This window comes from Chiloscyllium plagiosum, unplaced genomic scaffold, assembly GCF_037043375.1.
Source record: "Chiloscyllium plagiosum isolate Xiang-an unplaced genomic scaffold, Cpla_swu_hap1 HiC_scaffold_17, whole genome shotgun sequence".
Classification (NCBI taxonomy): domain Eukaryota; kingdom Metazoa; phylum Chordata; class Chondrichthyes; order Orectolobiformes; family Hemiscylliidae; genus Chiloscyllium; species Chiloscyllium plagiosum.
The window spans coordinates 55889321-55910405 of NW_028270155.1; the positions used below are offsets into that span (position 1 = coordinate 55889321).

General features: G+C 39.9%; 1 protein-coding gene across 1 annotated transcript in view; it reads left to right on the forward strand.

The window, feature by feature from the left end:
• The window catches only part of pard6a (par-6 family cell polarity regulator alpha), a 104811-nt gene extending 95817 nt beyond the window's left edge, over positions 1 to 8994 (forward strand). Inside the window, exon 3 of the mRNA XM_043707068.2 lies at positions 5934 to 8994. Coding sequence (XP_043563003.1) covers positions 5934 to 6781 — 848 coding nt within the window. The 3' untranslated portion in view covers positions 6782 to 8994. The remainder of the gene's footprint in view (positions 1 to 5933) is intronic.
• Positions 8995 to 21085: the final 12091 nt, after the last annotated feature.

Below are 21085 nucleotides of genomic sequence, written 5' to 3' on the forward strand. Positions count from 1 at the left end.
CCCAGTTAATTTCACTAATATGACTGTCATGGTGATAACTTAATTCCTTCCCTGTACTCTGCATTAGTGGGATGTTTGAAGCATCTTCCATCTTAGAGATTGATGCAAAATGTCTGGGTGTTCAGTACAAAATATTATAATTGAGGTCAAACTAGTGTTCTATAAAAGCTTAATATCACTTCCTTGTTTATATTTTATCCCTCCGAATAAAGCATATGCCATCCTCTGCTTTATTAACTACTTCCCAACTGTACGACATTTGCATTTTATGCATATACAGAACAACCTCTGCTATCCAAACATCAATTATCCAAATTTGAACTGGTGCTGGTGGTGGGAGCAAGAACAAGGCTGCCACAGGGACCCTGTTCCTGCTATTGTCGCCGCCACGGAAACCCTGTTCCTGTATCCAAACAATCAGTTATCCAAACAAAATACTCCCTGCCTGTCTAGTTTGGATAATTGAGGTGGTTCTGTATATACCAGGTCCAATTTCTCCTGCAACTTATTTAGAACTGTGTACCCTTTTGATTTTGTATTGTCTTGCCTTGTAAAGTGTTTTAATTTTGCTAGAAAGAACATTCTCATTTCTCTGCATTTCACATATCCCCTACCACTTGTCTGTCTATTTCAACTATCTGTATCCTGCACAATCCTTCTCAGTCACAATGTTTCCAGATTTTGTATTGTCCATCACTTTTTTATTCTCTATCAAGATCCAAGTCATTATCAGGAACAGCAGGTCACTGGCCCCTTAGAACTCCAGTATAAACCTTTTCAGTCTGAAAAATATCTATGGGTCTATGCAATGCCTTATCAACTGACTTTTGGAAGTCAATTTCCAGCCCATCAACAGCATTGTTTACATCAGCCATCCCTGCTAACTCATCAAAAACAACCCCAGTTGAAGACCTGTTTTTCCTAAACAAATTCAGCTGGCTTTCCTTACCTTCATTTGTTCAAATAATTTTTCATTTTGTCCATAATTGTTGTTTGGATGCTTTCAATTGCTCTGTTAGTCCTTGCCTGTTTCCTTTTTGGAACAAGGATGCAACATTTGCAATTTTGTCAGTCCTCTGGCATCAGATTTATGTTTAAGGCATGTATTTTGGCAGCGTAGCACCTCTAATTGATGTGATGAGAGATTTAACAAGACAGCAGTGTTTGTTGATTACCACAAGCTGCCTTTTTAATTTGGCTACTTTATTTTCCAAGATCATAAAACATTTACTTCAACTTTATTGCATGTAGTAATCAAAAGACCACTCAAGTCAAGCCTTAAGTCAACTTAACTATTAATAAATTAATGGAATTTCACAACAATTCCAACCAGCAGTGCCTCTGGATGTATGTAGGTTTCGGTCCTTGTGCCATGTTATTCTCAAGTTCTACTATAGAACCCCAAAGTTGAATGCATATATAGGATTTTGTCTTGTGAAGTTTCTGATGTTACATTATTGATCCTTTTACATTTGCTCATGCACAATGCTTATAATCCAACAGGTTTATATGAAATGACAAGCTTTGAGTGCTGCTCCTTCAGATGAAGAAGATGCAGCACTCCAAAAGCTTTTGATTTCAAATAAACATGTTGGTCTATAACCTGGTCTCGTGTGACTTCTGACCTTGTCTACCACAGTCCAACACCAGCACCTTCACAACCTGATTATTCTTCTGGAGTCATCAGGTCTGAAACTTGCTTTATCAGATGTAGTTTCCTTGTTCCTTATTACTTTTGACATTAACTGTCTCTTTGAAACAAAACTTTCCAGCAATTAATCTCTTTGCCAGTAGAGGGAATATCTGAGGTAAATCTTAACTTGCTACTTTGCACGATAATTGGTCACTTGTAAATGTTACCTTTCTCCCAGAGAGAGCATATTTGTTACTTTAACTCTTCATTTGCCGGGATGGTAAATTAGCATTGTCTTTAATTCCTTTAACATTTTTCCTTTAATTGGTCAGGGATTGCAAGAATCAGCAATAGCTCTGTAATAAATGGTTTGAGGAAAAGGTTAAAGTTTTGAAGTTTACAGTACCACAGTCCCTCCTTATTCATTGTTTTTAACGTTAACAAAAGCTAGTATAATTAGTCATCATAATTTATAATTTTCCTCCATATTGGTTCATTTCCAAATTGAGTTGCTGCACCATATATAACTTAAAATGCCTAACTTCATTATGCAGTATGGATATACACAAACCAGGAATCAATAATTGACCTACAAAGGACAGTTTGGGGTCCATTCATATCGCACAGGGATTCAACAAGGTGGCCTTCTATCTCACCCTCAAGGAGAGGCCTTCCCATATTATCCTATTTGCCACTAAGTATTAAAGTAAATAAATCACTTAAGAGGGTAATAAGCATGCCAAAAAATAGACTATTACAATGAATAACTCTGCTCTACTGGTTCTGGTTTTAAGTTTCCAGAAAGAGTTACCTCTGATTCTTTCAATCCCTGAACAGTTAATAAAGTTTTGAAGTTTACAATATCGAAACAGATATCCATTTGTCTTCTAGAATGCAAATGAAACAAACTCCCTGAAGGTTTTGGTTTGAACCATCAGCCTTTTTCTTTTTCATATTTCTCAATGTTCACTAACCATCTAAAATCTGCTATCAACATTGTTTATAAACTTGTTTTTATGTCCTGTCTCATAATTTGTTGAACCTGAAATCTCCTTTTGGTAGGGGTGGCATGGAGGAAGAGAACAATTTCCTAGTCTTTTGTTCTATATAACTTTACATACTGTATTACTGTTTCTTGCTAATGCTATCTGAGGCTCAAAAATATGGAGAAAGTGAGGACTGCAGATGCTGGAGATCAGAGTCACAAGTGATGCTGGAAAAACACAGCAGGTCAGGCAGCATCAAGAGCAGTAGAGTCGACGTTTTGGACTTGTCAGGAAAGGGTTATGCCCGAAATATCATCAACTCCTGCTCCTCAGATGCTGCCTGACCTCTGCGTTTTTCCAGCCCCCTTCTTTTCGACTGGTAAGTATGTCCATTTTTGTGCAAATTGGGTTCCTTACACTAAACTTTTTAATAATTAAAAGTTGCAGTTATTGATATTTATCTCATTCTGACAAAGTCTCTTCATTTTGGTCTGCTTGTCCAGGTCTAAGTACTTCTATGCAGATACTTGTGTAAAGACAGCGGGAGAACGGGAAACAATGGCATGCTCTTTCAATGTATCAAGTGCTTTCCTCCTTTAACAAAAAGGATAGCAGCTACGTTGAGTAGTTAGTTTAAATTGAATTTAGCTGTAGGTTGGACAGCAGTACTGAGTTTTTCCTGCTTTTATTTTGTATTTTATTTCCAGGATCTGCAATATTTTGCTTTTGTATTTGACTGTACCTCTCAATCTATAAATCTTCCTTCTGTCTTGAGTTATGTGCAATTTCACATCAGTGGATACAGCCACAAATATGCAAACCTTTAATGGACTAATATTCAATTATTCTATCTCCATATTGTTTGTTTTTTAAATTATCATGCCACATTTTTCTAAATACTGACTAGACTAATTCCATGTGGGGCCCTTTTTGAGTTGACAAGGTAATTCTGTTCCATGCATTTGGTCCTTGGGTTGTATTTGTAGGTGTTAAATGACACTTGTTTACATAAATTACCAAACTCCTCTGCCAGGCTGCACGTCTTTTAGCTTGCTATTTTTGTATCATCCATTAATTCTGTTCCAGAACCCAAGTTTGTTTTTAAATTAACAATTGCAGAATTTGGGCATTGAAACTTGAAGAATAGTGTTTCAATGTAGTTTAGCAAATTTTGAAATCAATGATACCAAACTTGGACAAGTGGCAAACAGTGGGGATGATACAAATTTACTACATCACTGGTTAGCAGAATGGTCAAATCAGTGCGGATGGAATTTATTTCAGAAAATATAACGTGATAATATTGACAGCGGAAATCGGAAGAGCCAATAAAAACTTACGCATGTGCAGCTTTTGAAGGTAGCAGGACATAATGTGAGAGATTAACAAAGCGTATGGGATCTTGGGCTTCATAAATAGAGGCATTGAGTACCAAATGGATACATTATGCACAACCTTTCTAAATCTCTGGTTAGGATCTGACTTGAATATTGCATCTAATTTTAGTCAGCATAATTGATTTAGGAAGAGTGAATGTGTGCTTGAGAAGTTAAAAGGAAGTTTACAGCAGGGATGGGATATTTAGCACAGGGCTAGGTTGGAAAAGTTGCAGCGGGTTCACTTTGGAACAAAAAGCATCGATTTTGAGAGCAGCATACACTTTATGGCAGGTGTGCATTTGGTAGCATAGGAAAATCTTCCATTGACTACTGGTATGAGGACTATGGGACACAAGTTGTCTTTTGGATAAGAACTGCAGGGGGGATGACAGTACTAATTTCAATATTTGAACATAATACAAATTTGAGTTGAGGGCAGTAATGTACTCCAAGCAGATGTAGGCTGGTGGGAATTATTGGATGTATGGCTGATGGAATTTAACGCAGTGAAGTGATAACGTTTTTAGTTTAGAATTGTATTTTTTTTTAGTGAGTGCAGGAGTTGAAAGACTTGGAGTTGTGTGTATACGTATGACTTAAATTTGGCAGCAAAGGTTGAGAAAGCAGTTAATAAGGCATATTGAATTCTGGGCTTTATAAATAGGAGGAGAAGAATACAAAAGCAGGAAAGTTATTTTTTAGCATCATGTTGTGTTGAGGGTCCAAAAAGTAGTCACCATGTAATAGATTAACTATTTAATTAGTCAGAAATTCTTGACTATGCATCTTGCATTACTTTTCTTCCCTCCCCCACAAGACATTCTATACTGACTTTTCTCAATTTTACCATCCAAATTTTAAATGAATGTGAATTATTTTATATTGCCAGACTTTACACTAACATAAATTGTAAATAAAGCAATCTTTATCAAAAGAAAAAGTTGAAGTGGCCTGGTAGACTAGCAATTTAGCAACGTTCTATCAACTCAGATGGTCAAGAGTTAAAGTCCCAAGCACTGCCTGTCACTCAAATCTAGTTAGTTTAGATTTTTAAGGCAGTCAAAAAGGCTACCAGAACAGTGTATAATATACACACTCACCTGGGGATTGGTTGTTATGGTGTACAACCTGATTTGCTACTAGTGAAATCCATGGGGAGGAAAAAGAATACGGTCTATATATATAACAGTAGAACAGTTGTATAATCTCATCTCAAGTGTAACTGTCATCAATGTGCAATCTAAATTGTGGCTCTTTATATTAAGTGTAACATGAGAGAATACTTTGTGCTAAGTATTTACATTCTTCTAGGTAGATGTAGGGAGAAGAGGGAAGAATGTGTAGGGGGATTCTAAAATGAAGCAGTCATGTTACGTAGCCATCTATTGAATGCCATGAAGATTTGTCATTGTTTCCTATTTTCCGTTACCCTCTATTTTCGAGAGAGAGGGTTAGCATTTCTTAGATTGATCAGATTCATTTTTAACGGGCGTAGATGCATTGCATTGTCTTAAAGGATAGCTTGTGCACTGAGAAAGGAGGTTTTTACAGTGAATTATGTTTGCTCACTCCCTTCTAGCTTTCAATTTCTCTCCTTTTATTTGTCAAGATTATAATGATTGTAAGGAATGAATCTTTCTTGCGACTAATCTTCATGGCGATATGTTACTGAAAAGTGTAACTAGCTACATGCAAAATTGAAATCGCAAACCTTACACATGCCATAACTTATCCTAAGACCTATATTATAACTAAAAATAAAACTTGTTTTGGGATTATTAACTGAGGTGATCCAGTGAAAAGTTAGATCTGTTTAAGCCAGAACTGCATGGGAAACTGGGAATAAAGCCATATCCTTAAGATTTAACTTGCTTGTTTGTCTGATCCACGCAAGCTGATGCAGAAAAATAACCAAATGTTTTAATCTTTCTGCAGCTGAAGGCGACTGTGGAGCATTTGGAACCAATTCTCTTCTGCGCAAGAAGAAAGGTCTTCATGTTCTGCGTCCTGTCCATCATAAGTCAAAGCCTCACATCTTGATTGGAATGCCTCAGGATTTCAGACAAATTTCTTCTATTATTGATGTAGACATTCTTCCAGAAACTCATCGGAGAGTTCGCCTTCACAAACATGGCTCTGACAAACCACTTGGTTTTTATATTCGTGATGGGGTGAGTGTGCGGGTTGCTCCTCAAGGAGTGGAGAAAGTTCCTGGAATCTTCATCTCACGGCTTGTCCGGGGTGGCTTAGCAGAGAGCACAGGCCTACTCGCAGTCAATGATGAAATACTAGAGGTAAATGGAATTGATGTCGCAGGCAAGTCACTGGACCAGGTGACTGACATGATGGTGGCCAACAGTCACAATCTGATCATCACAGTGAAACCAGCAAATCAACGAAATAATGTGATTCGCAGCAGCAGAGCTTCGGGTAGCTCTGGTGTGTCAACAGACAGTACACCTAGCCAGCACACATTAACAGCTACTTCCAACTATATCAACAATTACACTACAGCAGAAGGAGAAAGTGAAGATGAAGGTGATATAATAATTGAAAATGACATGCCATCATATATACCGAAAACAGTATTCCCTAATTATGTGAATGGAGACCTAACCAAAAAGCTGCAGCACAACACCCCTCTAAACAGCCCACTGTTAGAAAACAATGAAAGCAAATACAAAGGCTCATTAAACTCTTTGAACACACACAGCGACAATCCCAGAAAAATAAGTTCAAGCCATGGAAATATGCGGGAAGATGGAACAATGATCACGCTATAGATCTTTTTCTCTTGATTTTATCACTTTTTAACATACAGTACATTCAGAATAACACTTCTCGATTTATGTTGGCTTGACAGAAACCTCATTTAGGAGACTGGAATCCAATTTATTTTTGACCAGAAATATTTGACAATACAAAAGGATATTGGTAAATATGAAAGCAGGAAGATAAAATTGCAATCACTTTTTACATAAAGAATCTTTCAGAACCATGCTTCATATTATTTTGGAAATGATACAATGTATAACTTAGTATTTCTTAACCACCGAGGTTCTGTTCACTCATCTTCATTTTAGGAGCCAACCTCCCAAACTGATTCTACGTTTATAAAACTGAATTGTACCACTTCACAAAACTGCAATTGAACCATATTGTCTGCAATTGAAGGCAAATAAATAGTCTTGTGAAATTGCTAAAAAAAAAGTGTTTAAAAATTGAGTTCAATAACCTCGTACCACAGTACTTGCATATTCTGAGGGACCACATTACTACTGAAGTCCATTTTTAAAAATGTTACTCAGCAATTATTTCCATTCCCTAATTGAGAGCATTACTTTTTTTTTCCTATGGAAAATGTAATTATGAAACTGTATTGAAATTGCTGTGCAGCACTAGCAAAATATTTCAAAGTTGCTGTTCTGCTCCGTGTGGGAAAATATTAGTGTTTTGAAAATTTAAATTTCTAGACATATTGCTGTAAAGCAATTTTTTTTCTGTTCTTGGTGGTATGAGGGTATTCTGTATGTCTATCTTTTAACACTACCTGTATCTTAAGAGACCCTGCTGGCTTTAGTGCTCTTTGTCATACATGGTGTAATTAATTTACAGTCTATATTCCACTTTTTAGAAAGCAATATTCAAAATTTGAAATCAGTGGGACTATAGATCTAAAGGTTTATTAAGCCAACATTTTAAAGTGTACTTTTGGGTATATAGTTAAACAAATTAAAATATTAATCAAGGAAATAATTAGTCAAATTTGTAGCTCAATTGATTTAATTTCGTTGACCTCAATTTCAGTTATAAATCAGTACAGTAGAAACTCTAATTGACTGCAACATTGTCATCCACTGTGTTGACTATGTAATTTGCTTTTACAATAGTTGGATTAGATTGAATTTATTGAGGGCCACGAAAGTAGGATTTATTGTTTAATTATAAGAATAGTGGTCTCATATTGGGAATTTACTTCCCAGAACAACTTTCTATTCTATCAACATTGACGGATTGTTAACAATTTTGTAACACAACAGACTGTAAAAGGTTTTTATATTGAAACAGACTGCAATGTGACAAATTTTCATTCATTAAAAATGGTAGAAATGCCACAAATGCTGACCCCACACAAGCCTACACATCTCAGTAAGAAGTGGTATTTAACAAATTAAAAATGGGACTTTTTCCCCTTTATTGGTAGAGCACATGATCAAGAAATATCAACTAATTTTTTTGTACTCATCTGCCTACATAGCCTAATATGCTTTAGATTTAAATTTAGAATCCATTCACTGATTGGATTAAGAGCAATAATCAAAGTATTTGCATCTCTGCACACCTTAAAGCATTTTCACCAGTCTGAAGCACAATGACTCTGCAGTTTTAGGAAGCCTCCTGTGGTTTGGCTCTGCTTTTTCCCAAAACAAAATGGGGATTACCAAAAAATAAAGACTATTTCCTTAATACTGAAAAAGGCTTAAGCATTCAGGGACGAACATACATTGAAGAGAAAATGCATTCAGGAATTTAGTTTTAGATTTTCTTTTAAATAAAATGAATTCACATTAATACATGTTAATTGTAGGCAGAATTTGTTTTTATCATTACGTTATTTTAAATGAGTTTCCTCTCACCGTGCTCTTGAGTCAGCAGGGTTCAACAGCAGTGTATAATTAACTTTCCTGAGTTTTTAGACCATGTATGCATTTTTGTCAATTTGTTATGCATCTAATCTGTTTAGTAAAGAGATGGGGGCAATTTTATCTAACTGAGAATATTTTGTATAAATTTTTTTATGAAATGAGGGCAGTATTTTTCTTACTTTTTTGTATTTGACCCCACTCAGTCCTAGGCCTCTACTTGATTTCCCTTAAACTGTACAAACATTGTATTTATAATATTTAACAGATTAGCAGTCTTGTTGGCTCAGGCTATATAATATTGTGAATGTCACATAGTTGTATGATTATTCAAATAAAGATTCTAACACTAACTTGTGCGTTAGACTGGTAAATAACCAGTACCTGTTACAATTTACATTTATACAGGACCCAAGAAAAAATTTAAGTACTTCAAAGACTGACATTTTCCTGGTCCAATTATTTTTTCCACAAGTTTGAGGGTTGACCAAAAAGTTGGTCAGTAAAGGACTTTTGAATGTTTTGTTCAAACAGGAAGATGATGAAGGATGATTTGAGGTTCTAATCAGTGGCACCTGTTACTCTGAAAGTTCTACTGTCAATGAAAACTGCTTCTCATTTAATTTTTTGCATTGATTTGTTTCTCTTTCAATGTTAATGTTTAGTAACTCCTGAGTTTTTATTTATTGCTAATACTAGGTTTAGAATATTAAAGAAAATGTTGAATATAAGATTCCCAACTGGGAAGTGATTAATTTCAGTGATTTGTGAAATCTAGGTGAGTAGATTGGGAAAGGGAATTGTAGGATAAAGTAGCAACAAAACATTCAGGAAAACTAAGCACTTTTTATCATTGCTTTGGATGCTCTTTCTTTTGCAAACAAAGCCTGGATAGTAAAGGCAATAAGTTTAAATTAAAATAGAAAAATAAGCTTATGATAAATACTGGTAATCTTCCTGGTTATTAACTGAAATTGAGAAGTACAGGTGGAAACTGAAAAGCAATCGGGAGAGGAGAAAATAAAACTTTAACCTTAAAATAAAAAAAGCTAGAAGGCCCTTGACCAGGTGCTGCAAAGGAGACTGCTAAATAGGATCAGAATCCATGGTGTTAGGGAACAAACTAGCATGGATTCCTTTAAGTGACTGGTGGAAGGCAGCAAGTGGGGATAAAGGGGTCTTTTTCAGGATGGCATTGTGGAGTTCTGCAGGAGTTAGTGCTGGGACAACTATTCATGTAAAACATCAGCAGTATGGATAAAAGAACTGTTGCTTTCTTCACAAAAGGAGCAGATATAAAAGTTATATGAAAAAATTGAAGTTATGAACAGGACAGTAACACGATATACTTAAAGATAAGCAATACAGAAAATTAAGTCACTAAATATAAATGGAATGCTTCTTGATTGCTGAAAGAAGCAAAAGTATAAATATAATGGCTTTGGTCATGATCGATCACCCTTCACTTGGTATAGTAATGCCACAGGGCTGAAGGGTTAGTAACATTTTACCACTGATCCTGAAAGAGAAAACTGGTCACCAAATAACTACAGACCAGTAAGTTTGATATTAGATTAGATTAGATGTGGAAACAGCCCCTTCGGCCCAACAAGCCCACACCGACCCTCGGAAGAGTAACCCACCCAGACCCATTTCCCTCTGCCTAATGCACCTAACACTATGGGAAATTTAGCAAGGCCAATTCACCTAACCCGCACATCTTTGGACTGTGGGAGGAAACCAGAGGAAACCCACGCAGACACTGGGAGAATGTGCAAACTCCACACAGACAGCCGCCCAAGGCTGGAATCTAACCAGGGACCCTGGTGCTGTGAGGCAGCAGTGCTAACCACTGAGCTGCCATGCTGCCTCCAACACACCCCATCCACCTGGACACCCTGTGCTGGCTTCGCCTCTGTGCCTACTTCTTTAACCAAGACTCTCGCCCACCCTCTGACGACCCCTTCTCCCGCCTCCAACACACCCCATCCACCTGGACACCCCGTGCTGGCCTCCTACCTGCCCTCGACCTCTTCATAGCCAACTGCCGCCGCGATATTAACCGCCACCTGAACTCCCCCGCCCCTGTCACCCATTCCAACCTCTCACCCTCGGAACGCGCAGCCCTCCACTCCCTCCGTTGCAACCCCAACCTCACTATCAAACCAGCAGACAAGGGAGGCGCGGTAGTAGTTTGGCGCACCAACCTCTACACCGCTGAGGCCAAACGCCAGCTTGCAGATACCTCCTCCCACTGCCCCCTTGACCATGACCCCACCCCCCACCACCAAACCATCATCTCCCAGACTGTCCATAACCTCATCACCTCGGGGGATCTCCCATCCACTGCCTCCAACCTCACAGTCCCACAACCCCGCACCGCCCGCTTCTACCTCCTGCCCAAAATCCACAAACCTGACTGCCCCGGCCGACCCATTGTCTCCGCCTGCTCCTGCCCCACCGAACTCCTCTTCGCATACCTTGACACCGTCCTGTTCCCCCTTAGTCCAAGAACTCCCCACCTACTTTCGGGACACCACCCATGCCCTCCACCTGCTCCATGATTTTCGCTTCCCCAGTCCCCAACGCCTTATTTTCACCATGGACATCCAGTCCCTGTACACCTCCATCCCCCATCACGAAGGACTCAAAGCCCTCCGCTTCTTTCTTTCCCGCCGTACCGACCAGTACCCTTCCACTGACACCCTCCTTCGACTGACTGAACTGGTCCTCACCCTGAACAACTTCTCTTTCCAATCCTCCCACTTCCTCCAAACGAAAGGAGTAGCCATGGGCACCCGCATGGGCCCCAGCTATGCCTGCCTCTTCGTAGGATATGTGGAACAGTCCATCTTCCGCAACTACACTGGCCCCACCCCCCACCTTTTCCTCCGCTACATCGATGACTGTATCGGCGCCGCCTCGTGCTCCCACGAGGAGGTGGAACAGTTCATCCACTTCACCAACACCTTCCACCCCGACCTCAAATTCACCTGGACAGTCTCAGATTCCTCCCTCCCCTTCCTCGACCTTTCTATTTCTATCTCAGGCGACCAAATCAACACGGACATCTACTACAAACCAACCGACTCCCACAGCTACCTGGACTACACCTCCTCCCATCCTGCCCCCTGTAAAAACGCCATCCCATTCTCCCAATTCCTTCGACTCCGCCGCATCTGCTCCCAGGAGGACCAGTTCCAAAAACGCACATCCCAGATGGCCTCCTTCAAGGACCGCAATTTCCCCCCCGACGTGGTCGACGATGCCCTCCACCGCATCTCTTCCACTTCCCGCTCCTCTGCCCTTGAGCCCCGCCCCTCCAACCGCCACCAGGACAGAACCCCACTGGTCCTCACCTACCACCCCACCAATCTCCATGTACAGCGCATCATCCGCCGTCATTTCCGCCACCTCCAAACGGACCCCACCACCAAGGATATATTTCCCTCCCCTCCCCTATCAGCATTCCGTAAAGACCACTCCCTCCGTGACTCCCTCGTCAGATCCACACCCCCCCACCAACCCAACCTCCACTCCCGGCACCTTCCCCTGCAACCGCAGGAGGTGCAAGACTTGCGCCCACACCTCCCCCCTCACCTCCCTCCAAGGCCCCAAAGGAAACTTCCATATCCGCCACAGATTCACCTGCACTTCCACACACATCATCTATTGCATCCTCTGCACCCGATGTGGCCTCCTCTATATTGGGGAGACAGGCCGGCTACTTGCGGAGCGTTTCAGAGAACACCTCTGGGACACCCGGACCAACCAACCCAACCACCCTGTGGCTCAACATTTCAACTCCCCCTCCCACTCCACCAAGGATATGCAGGTCTTTGGACTCCTCCATCGCCAGACCACAACAAAACGACGATTGGAGGAAGAACACCTCATCTTCCGCCTAGGAACCCTCCAACCACAAGGGATGGACTCGGATTTCACCAGTTTCCTCATTTCCCCTCCCCCCACCTTGTCTCAGTCAAATCCAGCGAATTCAGCACTGCCTTCCTAACCTGCAATCTTCTTCCTGACCTCTCCGCCCCCACCCCAGTCTGACCTATCACCTTCACCTTGACCTCTTTCCACCTGTCACATTTCCGACACCCCTCCCCCAAGTCCCTCCTCCCTACCTTTTCTCTTAGCCTGCTGGACAAACTTTCCTCATTCCTGAAGAAGGGCTTATGCCCGAAACGTCGATTCTCCTGTTCCCTGGATGCTGCCTGACCTGCTGCGCTTTTCCAGCAACACATTTTCAGCTATTTACTAGAAACCTTTACCGAGGACACAATTAATTTATCAAGGGCAAATTGTTTGACTAATGAGTTCTTCAATAGCAGTAAATGTTCCACTAATATGTACTTCATCAAATGCCTTTTAAAAGTCCCATCCAAGCCTGATGTAGAGGTGAAAGTGCATGGATTTAAAGGCTAACCAGTGGTTTGGATATGGAATTGGTTCAGTGACCAGTACCAAAATATGATTTTTAAAAATTCATTCACAGGATATGGATTTTGCTGGGTAAACCAGCATTTATTGTCCATTCTTAATTGTCTGGAGGGCTGTTAAGGCTCAATCACATTGCTGTGGGACTGGCGTCACATGTAGGCAAATTGCTTCCCTAAAAGAGTGATCCAGGTAAGGTTTTCCCAACAATCCATGATTTCATTGTTGTCACTAGACTCTCATTCCAGATTTTAATTGAATTCAAACTTCATCTGCCATGGTTGGCTTCAAACCCAGGTTCCCAAAACGTTACCTGGGTTTCTGGATTAATAGCTGAAAATGTGTTGCTGGAAAAGCGCTGCAGGTCTGGCAGCATCCAGGGAGCAGGAGAATCGACGTTTCGGGCATGAGCTTCTTCAGGATTAATAGTTTAACAATATCACGAGGCCAATATCTGTCCCAGTGGTATGTTTTTAAAACTATTAAGTGATTGTAGTGCTGTTCCAAAAAGGTCAGTTTTGGGTCCACTGTCTCGTCAATGTTTATATAAATGACCTAGATTTGAAAGAGCAGGATTGTTGAGCTTTGTACTATCTGAAGACTTCTAATGTAGTGCTGAGGATAGTGTAGACTTCAGGGTGACACAGACATGCTGCTGAAATGGTCAGAAGTAAGAGATGGAGTTAAATATTGAAAAATGAGAAGTGATGCACTTCGAAAGGACTAATTTAGAAAGACCACATGCCATAGATGACAGACTTTTTTAAAAAACAATCTAGATAACAAGTAACTTTGGTGTCCTTTTAAAAGTGATAGGGCAAGCTCTCAGGATTCTTGAATTTAAAAACAGGTGTATAGGGGTTCAGGTACATAATTCTTTGAAATTTGCATCACAGGTAGACAGGGTTGTCATGGTGGTGTTTAGCACACATGCCATCTTTCCTCCGATCTTCGAGTATAGGAGTTGGGGGACATCATGTTGAGGTTATACAGGACATTGAGGCCTCCCCTGGAGTACTGGTCACAGTGTTATAGAAAGGATTATTATTATTAAACTAGAGAAGATTCAGAAAAGATTTACCAGGATCTTGCCATGAATAGGAAGGGGTTTGACATATAAAAATAGACTAAAAGGCTGAGACTTTGTTCACTTAAGTGTATGAGTTTGAGGGGTGACTTTTTTTGAGGTTTATAAAATCATGAGGGGTATAGATAAGGTGAATGACAACGATCTTTCCCTAGAGTGGGGAAGCTTAAAACTAGGAGACATGTTTAAGGCGAGAGGAGAAAGAGACTTAAAAGGACACGAGGGGCAACGTTTTTACACTGTGATTCATCTGTGGAATGAATTGCCAGGGGAAGTGGTGAATGCAGACTCTTGTGATGTTCAAAAGCTGTTTGGATAAGTTCATGAATAGGAAATGTTTTAGAGGGATATGGGCCAATGCAGGCAGGTGAGACTAGTTTGGGAACATAGTTGGCATGGAGTGTTTTGACCAAAGGATCTATTTCTGTAAGACTCTGACTCTGTAATATAAAAGGAAATAGATCGTTGACTTATTTAGGCCTCAACTGGTGTATTGTGGACAATTATAGCTACAACATTTCAGGAAAGATATCAAGGCTTGCTAATGGTACAGAGACAGTTTACCAGAATATTAACATGAATGAGGGTTTAAATCATGAGGGGAGGCTGAGAAATCTAAACTATTTGTTCTAAGAAGAATATATTAATGGATAAGAGGTTTTCAAGATAGATTTTGATAGAGGAAAAATAATTCCATCTGACAAATGATCAATAATCAGAAATCATCTTAGATTTAAGATCCTAGCAGTAGATCTAGTCAGAAGGTGAAGTGTTTTTAACTGGTATGCTCCAGAATGCTTTAAGTAGTAATGGAAGCTGATTTCATATAATTTGGGGTAATGGATAGGTACTGGAGAGAGGAACTTGCAGGATTGCAGAGACTTTTTTTTAAAAAAAAAAGCAGGGCGCAGAGACTAAGCACAATCACTTGTTTAAACAGTTGGCACAAGTCAAATAACCAGCTCCAATCGGACAGACTGTGTGCAAGGTTTGTGAAGGTTTGTAGCTCAGGTTGAGGTTTAAGGTGTAGGTTTGCTCGCTGAGCTGTAGGTTTGATATCCAGACGTTTCATTACCTGGCTAGGTAACATCAGTGGTGACCTCCAAGTGAAGCGAGACTGTTGTCTCCTGCTTTCTATTTATATCTTTCTCCTGGATGGGGTTCCTGGGGTTTGTCATTTCCTGTTTGTTTTCTGAGGGGTTGATAGATGGTATCTAGATCTGTGTTTTTGTTTATGGCATTGTGGTTGGCGTGCCAGGCCTCTAGGAATTCTTTGGCATGACTTTGCTTAGCCTGTCCCAGGATAGATGTGTTGTCCCAGTCGAAATGGTGTTTTTTTTTCCCCCTGTGTGTATGGCTACAAGGGAGAGAGGGTCATGTCTTTTTGTGGCTAGCTGGTGGTCGTGTATTCCTGGAGGCTAACTTTCTTCCTGTTTGTCCTACGTAGTGTTTGTGGCAGTCCTTGCATGGAATTTTGTAGACAATGTTGGTGTTGTCCTGGGTTAAACTTAAAAGACCCAGTAGACAAGCTCCATTCATGATCCACAATGGCTCAGTGGTTAGCACCGCTGTCTCACAGCACCAGGGTCCCAGGTTCGGTTCTAGCCTTGGGTGACTGCGTGTGGAGTTTGTACATTCTCTCTGTGTCTGCATGGGTTTCCTCCAGTGTCTTCCCAGAGGTGAATTGGCCATGCTAAATTGTCCATAGTGTTAGATGCATTAGTCAGAGGGAAATTGGTCTGGATGGGTTACTCTTCGGAGGGTCGGTGTGGACTGGTTGGGCTGAAGGGCCTGATTCCACACTGTAGGGAATCTAATATAATAAATACAAACTCTGATGCAAATTCTGACCTATTAAAGGACACCTTCCCAGAAAAAATGTGGACAAAGTGCTAAGGGATTCATAAAAGGGTAAGTGCGGTGCTTGAATAGTGGTGGAAATTTTAAAACTGCAAAATTCTGTTCAGAACTTTAATTTGCTGCCTTTCACAATATTTCTCACAATCACCTTGTATCATAACCTTCATACATCTCCTGTAGAGAGAGATTGAAGAAAAACTGACCTATTTAAAGATGCCGAACAAAAATTGCAAGATACTGCAATCCAATATAGACGAGGAGCTGGAAGAACACAGCAAGCTAGGCAGCATCAGGAGGTGAAGTCCAGGTTTTGGGAATAACTCTTCAAGATTGAAGGTGGGGGATAGGGGCAGCTGCAGATAATGGGGGAGGATTTTGGGTGAGGAGAGTGCAGAATGGTGAGGCAGTGATTGGTCACACCCACCACCTCTCCACCTATTACTGCCTTACCATTCTGCCCACTCCCCTCCACCCCCCCATCCCAATCCCTATCCCCATCCATTTATCTGCTACTCCCCCACCTCCATTCGTGAAGAAACGTTATTCCCAAAACATGACGTCTCCACCTCCTGATGCTGCATAGCTTGCTATGTTCTTCCAGCCTCCTGTTTGTCTACTTTCTGTAACCAGCAGCCAAAGCAAAATAATGCCTTTAACCACTGTTAATGAATACCATTGAAAATCCACAATTTTGTCTATGCACATAAGAATGTTCTGCTCTTTAGCTTGTTTCAATTTCTATTATGGAATCATGGAAACCTATTTGAAAAGATCTCTTTCTTGAGTGGTAGATGATAATTTTGATTGACCATCGAAGACCCCACACATGCCTTAGAGTGTCATTATCTAATTGTAGCAGGAAGGTTTAAATTCTAAACTGTCTGATTTGCTAAATTTATTGTGCTAATAGAGCTAAATCTTTTAATTGTGGGTAAATAAAAATTGAAAGAACTGCAGATGCTGTAAATCAAACAAAAACAAATTGCTGGAAAAGCTCAGCAGGTCTGGCAGCATCTGTGGAGAGAAATCAGTTAACATTTCTGGCCAAGTGACCCTTCCTCTGAGCTGAGATTTTCCAGCAATTTCTGTTTTTGTTACATATAATTGTGGGTGTTTCTTCACTCCCTCAAGCTGTAAATAGTTATAAAGAAAGTTTACAGGGAGAGGTTGAACAGGCTGGGGCTGTTTTCCCTGGAGCGTCAGAGGCTGAGGTTTACAAAATTGAGGGGCACAGATAGGATAAATAGGCAAAGTCTTTTCCCTGGGGTCGGGGAGTCCAGAACTAGAGGGCATAGGTTTAGGGTGAGAGGGGAAAGATATAAAAGGGGCAACTTTTTCATGCAGAAGGTGGTGTGTGTGTGTATGGAATGAGCTGCCAGAGGATGTAGTGGAGTCTGGTACAATTGCAACATTTAAGAGGCATTGGGATGGGTATATGAATAGCAAGGGTTTGGAGGGATATGGGCCAGGTGCTGGCAGGTGGGTTGGGATATCTGGTCGACATAGACAGGTTAGACCAAAGGGTCTGTTTCCATGCTGTACGTCTCTATGACTCTATGCCTTCATTAGGTAGTGAAATAACCATTTTGAATGGGGAAAGAGTGGATTTTTCTTAGCACGCTACTAAACATGAAGTTGTTTTAAAAATATGAACATTTTAATGTCTTCTTCATTCAGTCAAACAAAACAGAGGAAACATACCTCTTTAACCATGGTTTTTAAAATGAAAAACCTAAATTAGTTATTTGCAACATAAAAAGTGGGTGATGTTATTAATATACAAAAATGATAAATATTAAACTAAACACATTCTTAACTGGTGTCATTTTACAGTAATTTAGTATTTCAAGCAAGGATTCTGGAATGGAACAAAGAGGGTTTTGTATTCTATCTTGTACAATACAATGTACCAAAGATAGTATTTTTTTTTCCCCTTTGGAAAAGGTCAGTCAGCAATAATAGAAGGACTGTATCATTGTGACCTGATATTAAACAGTTTGTACAAAATGTAATGCACAAAAGAATCCCTGTAAACAGGGCAAAATGTGGACCTACTTTGTGTTCAGAGAAACTGTTTTTATATTGCAAAATTTTGGATGACCGTCTTGCTTGCCTGATTTGTGTGGTGATCACATCATTTAACCAAACCACTGAATGTATCTGATAATGAGTGAGCAATATTTCTCTTTTGACTCAACAAATAGTTTTGAATTTGTAATGTAGTGCAAATCAAACCACATTTTAAGACTATTTATAGAACAATGATAATGGAATAGCAGGGGCTGTATTTTTAAGTAGTCAACGTTGTAATTCAACTAAGATGAAGTTCTGAGAATGTTATCATTTTGAGCAAGATAAGTATTGAAAAAGTGATTTTTTTAAGTAATACTGACTTGAGAACCCAGATAGTGGCTTGTCTTTAGGCACTTCTAAGTTATTTATTTATCTCTTTTAAAAGAAAACCCTTCCTGTAAAATTAAAAACATTTTCAAAGGCTTTGAGTGACAACTTCACAATGATTTAAAGCCTGTAAGTAAATCAAATAAGTACTTGAATATTCTAGTTACAAGCATTAGGGGTAGATAATTTCTAATCAGCCTGTTGAGAAGTGTTTTGGAGCAGTTGGAACTTGAGCCCAGGCCTCCTAGCTCAGAGGTAAGCGTCAGGAAATCGTTGATGTCAAGGTTACAATTTTTAAAAACTGGATGTTGGACCAGTCAGTGTATTTGATACACTGATATTTAGATTCTTCGGACATTGGGACCAGTTTTGGGAAGATGGAACGTGTATTGCCTGAAAAAATTGCATCAGAACCACTGGCACCAAAATCCTTGCAAGGATATGAATTGAATGTGATGTCTATGTCAATGTCTTACAATTCCTTTGGTAAGTCATTCTGAAAATTAACTAGCCTTGTTGTGAAGTTATGGATTACTAATCAGTTTTAAATGTCCATGCTGTCATGTACCACATTAAATATCCCTTCCCGGTCATTCACCCTTTCTAATTTAAAGCATTTGTTTGTCTCTCTTCCTACACAACAAAAAAGGGTTCAAGTTATGTCAGGTCATCTTAGTGTTTTTTTTTCTCTCTAGCCCTGAAAATCATTCACCACCAAGTAGTTTTGCACTTTCACCTCAATGGCAACAACTTGTGATTCACAGATCCCTGAACATAGCAAACAATCTCAAGTGGCTTTACAGATGCAGTAATGAAACAAAAGGGATACCAAGCCAAAGAGGGAAACATTCAGACAGAGTAAAACCTCTGAAGAATAATTCAGAGAACTTCAGAATGGTGAGTTTAGGAAAGAGTAATTTTATACTTTTATGGACAAACGAGCCAAAATTACGTGTGCCAATAGTAAGGTGGAGGAATACTTCTCACAGTCAGAATCCCAAAAGTGCACAAAACCCGCCAGGTGTAGCAAACCAACATCCCTACCTTTTGACCTACTTACTTCTCTTTTATTCTAAAACCAAGTATCCCATTTGTTTCCTTAACTACTGCCAGACATTGACCAATGTCTGTCAATTCTGTTGTCTAGTTCATTTTAGCCAGTTTTGTCAATCGACTTATTTTATTTAGTGCATGATGCAACACCTACAAATTGTGATTCAATTTTCTTAGACAGTCTAATATTCCATCGCTTAACACGTCTGTTACTTCAGTTTATTGCAAACCTTGACCTTCCAAGCAGGTTTTTTTTATACCTAAGTTGCTTGTAATGCTTGCCAGCAATGATCAGTTGAGGGGGTGGACATGTTGCTGTATGACACTGTCATTGTTATGCCCATTTGAGCAGCTCATGTATATCCATCTGTATTCTAAGACTTTGCTTCTCACTACTTACTACCCCACCGATTTTTGTATTGTCTGCAAACTTACTGATTAAATCTGACATTCCTATCTAAATCATTAATGTATGCTACAAACAGCAAGGGGTCCAACACTGAAACCTGTACTATGCCACTGAATACAAGCCTCTAATCACACAAACAATGTTTGATTTTCATCCTCTGCCTCTGGCCATCAAGCCCCAATTTGGCAAACTGCCCTGGATATCATGGATTCTCATCATTTTGACCAGTCTCCCTGTGTAACTTTGCCAAAAGCCTTAATGAAGTCCATCTAGACTATATCCACTGCACTACTTGCATCCAACCATCTAGTCACTTCAACCTGTCCGATATGACTCCCCCTGAAAAAGCCTTGATGACTATCCTGGATTAATCCTTGCCTCTCCAAATGGTGATTAATTCTTCACTTCAAGCTTTCTTCTCCCCCTAATAGTTTCCCTACCAGTGATAGACTCACCAATCTATAGTTCCTGGTTTATCCTTTCTTCAATAATGATACTACATTAACTGTCCTGCAATCATCTGGGACCTCTGTTATGCCTTGACAGGATTTGACAATTAATGCAATCTTGCCTCCCACAGCAGCCTGGAATATATTTCATCTGGGCTTACAGACTTATCCAATTTTAAGTTCACCAATAACTCCTCCCTCTCAACTGTAATTTGTTCAACTGTATCTCAATCCTTTCCCTGATTTATACTGATATCATTCTGAAGTCTTGAAAAATTTCATGAATAGAGATGTTAAGTTCTCACCTAAGTAAGTTCGTTCTCACCTAAGTAAGTTCTCACCTGTCTTCTGGCTCTGCCCATAGTTTACCACTTCGGTCCCTAATAGGCCCAATTCTTTCCCTACTTCCCCTTGTCTCTTCTGTACTTACAAAACGCATTTGGATTGTTTTTTATTAACCCACCAATATTTTACTCATGCCCTCTTGTCCCTTTCCTAATTCTTTAAGTAGCCCTCAAACTTTCAATATACCTCTAGGGCTTGTGGCATTCTGAGCCCTCAATATCTGCCACAAGCTTTCCTTTACTGCTTATCTAATCTTGTGCAGGGTTCTCTGCATTGTTTTGTCCCACTCTTCACCTTTACAGGAACATGACCCTGCTTCCCACGGTTTATTTTTTGAAGGACTCTCACTACTCTGTAGATTTTTCTACAAGTTAACTGCTTCCAGTTCACTTTGG